Source organism: Garra rufa, chromosome 14 (assembly GCF_049309525.1).
Source record: "Garra rufa chromosome 14, GarRuf1.0, whole genome shotgun sequence".
NCBI lineage: Eukaryota > Metazoa > Chordata > Actinopteri > Cypriniformes > Cyprinidae > Garra > Garra rufa.
The window spans coordinates 2,314,749-2,320,748 of record NC_133374.1 but is presented as its reverse complement, the minus strand read 5'-3'; the positions used below and the strand labels follow the sequence as shown (position 1 = coordinate 2,320,748).

General features: G+C 29.2%; 1 protein-coding gene across 4 annotated transcripts in view; it reads left to right on the top strand.

The window, feature by feature from the left end:
- Positions 1-6,000, top strand: part of pde2a (phosphodiesterase 2A) — a 255,223-nt gene that overhangs the window by 208,545 nt on the left and 40,678 nt on the right. For all 4 annotated transcript variants that reach the window (XM_073817601.1, XM_073817604.1, XM_073817602.1 and 1 more), the window contains 2 exons: positions 1,802-1,949; positions 4,291-4,343. In XM_073817601.1, coding sequence (XP_073673702.1) covers positions 1,802-1,949; positions 4,291-4,343 — 201 coding nt within the window. The remainder of the gene's footprint in view (positions 1-1,801; positions 1,950-4,290; positions 4,344-6,000) is intronic.

Here is a 6,000-nt window from a genome sequence, read left to right as displayed (position 1 = left end):
ATATATATATATATATATATATATATATATATATATATATATATATATTACTAAATAAATATATAGAAGTATATGAATTAAGGATGCATCGATGCATTGGCCAATAATCGGTATTGGGCTGATAAATTATTTAAAAATATATGTAAAAACAGATGATGATCAGAGCCGATTATATCTTGTCAATTAAAAGGACAAAAAAAAAAATTGTTAGACTTCATATGTCTCTTGTGAGTAAATACTATAATAACGCATTACCCAACCAAATTTGATCCTATGAATCCCCATAGCTTAAATGGCTGGGGTTGCCAGATCCGTGTTTTTCCTTCATTTAACGTTGCATTCATTGTTGCCAAGTCTGTGATTTTCCAGCGGAATTGTGCTACTTTAACACTGTTGCCGTGGGTTGGTTTTTATGTCCATGTTTTGAAGTGGGTTTTGTGAAAACCTGGCAACCCTGATTACATTATTTGTAGCACGCTTGTTCCAATAATCGCAAAGAGCGTTGTGCATTTGTTATTTCTAACAAACAGAGGCTCAGCTCTCAAACAATGGCGGTTTTATCACAAAATTAAAACATTAAATTATGTTTTTGACACTCTTAAATTATATATGCAGTATGTACAGTATATATATAATTTCAGCTGATATTTATTTTCATAACAAATAACTTTTTTTATGGTTTTGGTTTTTAGTTTTAATAAAATGACTAAATCTAAAAATAAAAAAAATAAATATCACAAATCATTTCAGCTGATATTTACTTTTATATCAAATAACATTTTTATGTTTTTGATTTTAGTTTTAATAAAATTACTAAATCTAAAAATAAAAAATAAAATAACAATTAAGTAAATAAATTTCAACAAAGTCCAACAAATAAACAATGAAAACTGACAAACGGACTATTAAACCAACAAAAATGCATTATTATTAAAATTACATATAAAATTAAAATAATAGAAAGATTTAATAAATGCTATTGTAATAATACTAAAATAAAATAAAAAATAAATAAATAGTTTGGGTTAAAGGGATAATTGATCCAAAAATTACTTTTGGGTCATGTGTCATTTCAAACCTGTTCAATAAATATTTTGAGAAACGGTCTATTTATTATATTTATATTTAGTTTTTAGTATTATATTATATTTAGTTACGTTATTCCACCATTAGATGCCGACAGTAGTCAGCAGTAAAGACTTTTATTTTGAAACAGATTTGTAAACAGTCAAGTTATTTTTACTTTCAACAACAGCTTGTAAAATGCAGCCAGCAAATGCACTGAGCAGCACTGTCATCAGAAATCAACCTTAACAGATGAAAGGATACGACAAAGATATCGCTTTCCATTCAAACTAATGTTTTATTGTGAATATGAGATCGAGCTGAAGAATGAATGCTATATCAGATACACTAGCTCCATCCATCTCTCTCTCTCATAATACTTTACATATTATGAGTGAGCTTTTATTACAGTAATACAATAAGCTTTCATTGAAGTAACTCGACGTTCCTTTGTTATTTCTAAAGTGACGTTTTTGATTTAGTAACTGAGGCTTGGGCTGTTAAACTGTCAAACTGAGGTTTGAAGGAAGTAGTTCTCAATGGTTGTTTCTTATTTACACTTGTGTCATCAAACTCTATAAACGCAATATCACACTCAAGCCATGTGACATTGCTCTTTATCAGCATGGCTGTGATTTTACAAAGACATACACTTCCTGGATAAACATTACTACTGTCATGATCTGTGAATGTCAAAATGCACCTAACACCGTTTATATTGTGTGTGTCTCGTCAGCTCACCGTGGCCTGTAAGCGAGTCAGAGACATTCAGAGATGCTCCAAACGGCCATACACTCCATCCCACAATGCACCAGCAGAGCCCAAAGCCAGCCCACAGCCGGAGGACTACAGAGAGCTGGACCGCAAGATCCTACGGCTGTGTGGTAAGAGACACGCACATCAAAGAATGAAACTAGATTTTAAAAAAAAGTTTGTCAAGACAAACTTTGAAGTTGGCTTGAGAAAGCCTGACCAGAAAGTTTTAAAAAGTTTTAAAAGTTTGATGATTTCCAGTCTGAAATAGATTGAAGTTTACAGTAGTTTAAATGTTTTGAAGGCAATACAGTGTCAGATAGATTAAAATGTTACTAGCATTATTAGCATGTTGCAAGCATAATTAGCATGTTACTAACATTTTGCTAGCATTATTCTAGCATGATTAGCATGTTACTAGCATGTTGCTAACATGATTCTATAATGATTAACATGTTACTAGCATGTTAACAAGCAAGTTGCTAGCATTTAGTCAGCATGACTAGCAAGTTACTAGCATTTTGTTAGCATGACTAGCAAGTTACTAGCATTTTGATAGCATGATTAACATGTCACTAGCATTTTGTTAGCATGACTACCAAGTTATTGGCATATTGTTAGCATGTTTCTAGCATGATTAGCATATTACTAGCATGTTGTGTAACATGATTAACAAGTTACTAGCATGTTGTTAGCATAACTAGCAAGTTACTAGCATGTTGCTAGCATTAAGTTACTAGCATGTTGTCAGCATGATTCTAGCATAAGCATGTTGCTAACGTGATTCTAGCATGAATGGCATGTCACTCGCAAGTAGCTCTATAGCATGACTATATCATTATTATGTTACTAGCATGTTTCTAGCATGTTTATCATGTTACTAGAATGTTGTTGGCATGTTTAGCAACTTACTACCATGTTATCAGCATGATTAGCATATTACGAGCATGATTAACATGTTAGAATGATTAGCAACTTCTAGCATGTTGTTAGCATGATTAGTATGTTGTTAACATTATTATATTACTAGCATGTTGTTAGCATTATTAACATATTACTAGCATGTTGTTAGCATGATTAGCATATTACTAGCATTTTGTTAACATGATTAGCATATTATTAGCATATTACTAGCATGTTGTTAACATGATTAGCATGTTGTTAGCATGATTAGCATATTACTAGCATGTTGTTAGCATGATCAGCATGTTGTTAGCATTATTAGCATATTACTAGCATGTTGTTAGCATTATTGGCATATTACTAGCATGTTGTTAGCATGATTAGCATATTACTATCATGTTGTTAGCCTAATTAGCATGATGTTAGCATGATTAGCATGCTGTTAGCATTGTTTACTTATTACTAGCATGTTGTTAGAATGATTAGCATATTACTAGCATGTTGTTAGCATGATTAACATGTTATTAGCATGATTAACATATTACTAGCATGTTGTTAGCATGATTAACATGTTTTTAGCATGATTACCATGTTTTTAGCATTATTAACATATTACTAGCTTGTTGTTAGCATTATTAGCATATTACTAGCATTTTGTTAACATGATTACCATATTACTAGCATGTTGTTAGCATTATTAACATATTACTAGCATTTTGTTAGCATGATTAGCATGTTGTTAGCATGATTAGCATATTACCAGCATGTTGTTAGCATTATTAGCATATTACTAGCATTTTGTTATCACGATTAGCATATTACTAGCGTGTTGTTAGCATTATTAGCATATTACTAGCATTTTGTTATCATGATTAGCATATTACTAGCATGTTGTTAGCATTATTAGCATATTACTAGCATTTTGTTATCATGATTAGCATATTACTACCGTGTTGCTAGCATTATTAGCATAATATTAACATGTTGTTAGCATGATTAGCATATTACTAACATGTTGTTAGCATTATTAGCATATTACTAGCATGTTGTTAGCATGACTAGCATATTATTAGCATTTTGTTAACATGATTACCATGTTACTAGCATGTTGTTAGCATGATTAGCATATTACTAGTATTTTGTTAACATGATTACCTACTTACTAACATGTTGTTAGCATTATTAGCATATTACTAGCATGCTGTTAGCATTATTAGCATATTACTAGCATGCTGTTAACATTATTAGCATATTACTAGCATTTTGTTAATGTGATTAGTAAGTTAGTTTGAATGGACAGTTGGAGTTTGAATAGTCTTTTATATCAATGTAAGTCTATGGGATTTTCCCAGTCGGATCAGTTAGAAAAGATCCAGCAACTGGAGTCAGATCAGTCTGAAGATCTGGCCTGAGTTTGGAGTTTGTAGAGTTAAAGCTCGAGGAGGAGTTTAGTCTCAGAAGAATAATTATAACGAAGTTGAAGTGGGATTTCAGTAAGTTGGTTTTCTGAAGCCATCTTAAGTGTTTGCTCTTATGTGTCTTCTAATGTAGCTAATGTGTGATTGACAGGTGAGCTGTACGATCTGGACGCCGCCTCCCTGCAGCTGAAAGTCATCCACTATGTAAGTAAAGAACTCAAATGAAGACAACAAAGCTGCGGTTTCTGGTTTATTGCGGTGAGAGTCCTGTGTGTTTATGAATGAGGAAGGTCGGCTGGCTTTTATTTACGGCTGAGATTGTGATAAGAGTGTTATTGAGACGCCTGCAGCTCCTCGTGAAGGTCACTGATCTCCAGTCCCTCTGGACTCTTATTAAATTACAGCTACGCAAAGAAACAAGCTCACAAAGCAATTAACCTCACTCATAGTCAAACACACTAAACACTTGTATTCCAGATCATTAGACTTTGCGCTGAAGGAGAACTCAATGAATTGTTTTACGCACAATGGCTCTGATTCCAAATCTATTAACCCTCCTTACACAGACAGCAGAAACGTTCTTCCAGTCACGTTAATGAAACATTCATCCATCTTTAATAATATTCTTAAAATGTTGGAATATTAATGTCTAAAAAACAGAATGTTTTTTTTTTTTCTGAAACATTTCAGTTGGACTTTAATGTAACATTTTTAAAATGAAATGTAACTGCTTGTAGAACATTCAAATAACTTTCAAAAGTAACATTCCCACAGTGATACACAATGATACAATGGAATGTTCCATTAACAAGATTAGCAAATTATTCTTAAAACTAATTTTATTTTTTTCTGTTTTTGTTGTCATGTATAAATGACATTCATCACCTTTTTCTGTACTATTGCCAAACAATTATTTTATTTTATTTTCTGTTTTAGTCTGTTTTGTTCCGTTTTTGTTGCCAAACATATTTATTTTATTTTATTTTATTTTATTTTATTTTATTTTATTTTATTTTATTTTATTTTATTTTATTTTATTTTATTATTTTATTTTATTTTATTTTATTTTATGTTTTAGTCTGTTTTGTTCTGTTTTTGTTGCCAAACATATTTTATTTTATTTTAAACTGCCTGTATATTATTTTATTTTATTTTATTTTATTTTATTCTGTTTTTGTTGACAAAAAAATGTTTATTTTATTTCATTTATTTGTAAAATAAAATAACCCAAACAATATTTTATTTTATTTTATTTTATTTTATTTTATTTTCTGTTTTAGTCTGTTTTGTTCTGTTTTTGTTGCCAAACATATTTTATTTTATTTTAAACTGCCTGTATATTATTTTATTTTATTTTATTTTATTCTGTTTTTGTTGACAAAAAATGTTTATTTTATTTTATTTATTTCTAAAATAAAATAACCCAAACAATATTTTATTTATTTTATTTTATTTTATTTTACTCTGTTTTGTTGCCAAACAATATTTTATTTTATTTTATTCTGTTTTTGTTGACAAAAATATTTATTTAATTTTATTTATTTCTAAAATAAAATAACCCAAACAATATTTATTTTATTTATTTTATTTTATTTTATTTTATTTTATTTTACTCTGTTTTGTTGCCAATGTTTTTATTTTTATTTCATTTTATTTATTTAGAAAGTTAAAATAAGACAAACAATATTTTATTTTATTTTATTCTGTTTTTGTTGCCAGGCAATATTTATTTTTAAAATAAAATAAGCCAAACAATATTTTATTTTATTTTATTTATTCTGTTTTGTTGCCAAATATTTTTTATTTTGTTTTGTTTTATTTATTTTTTGTTGTGTCATGCATAAATAACATTTTATTTGAT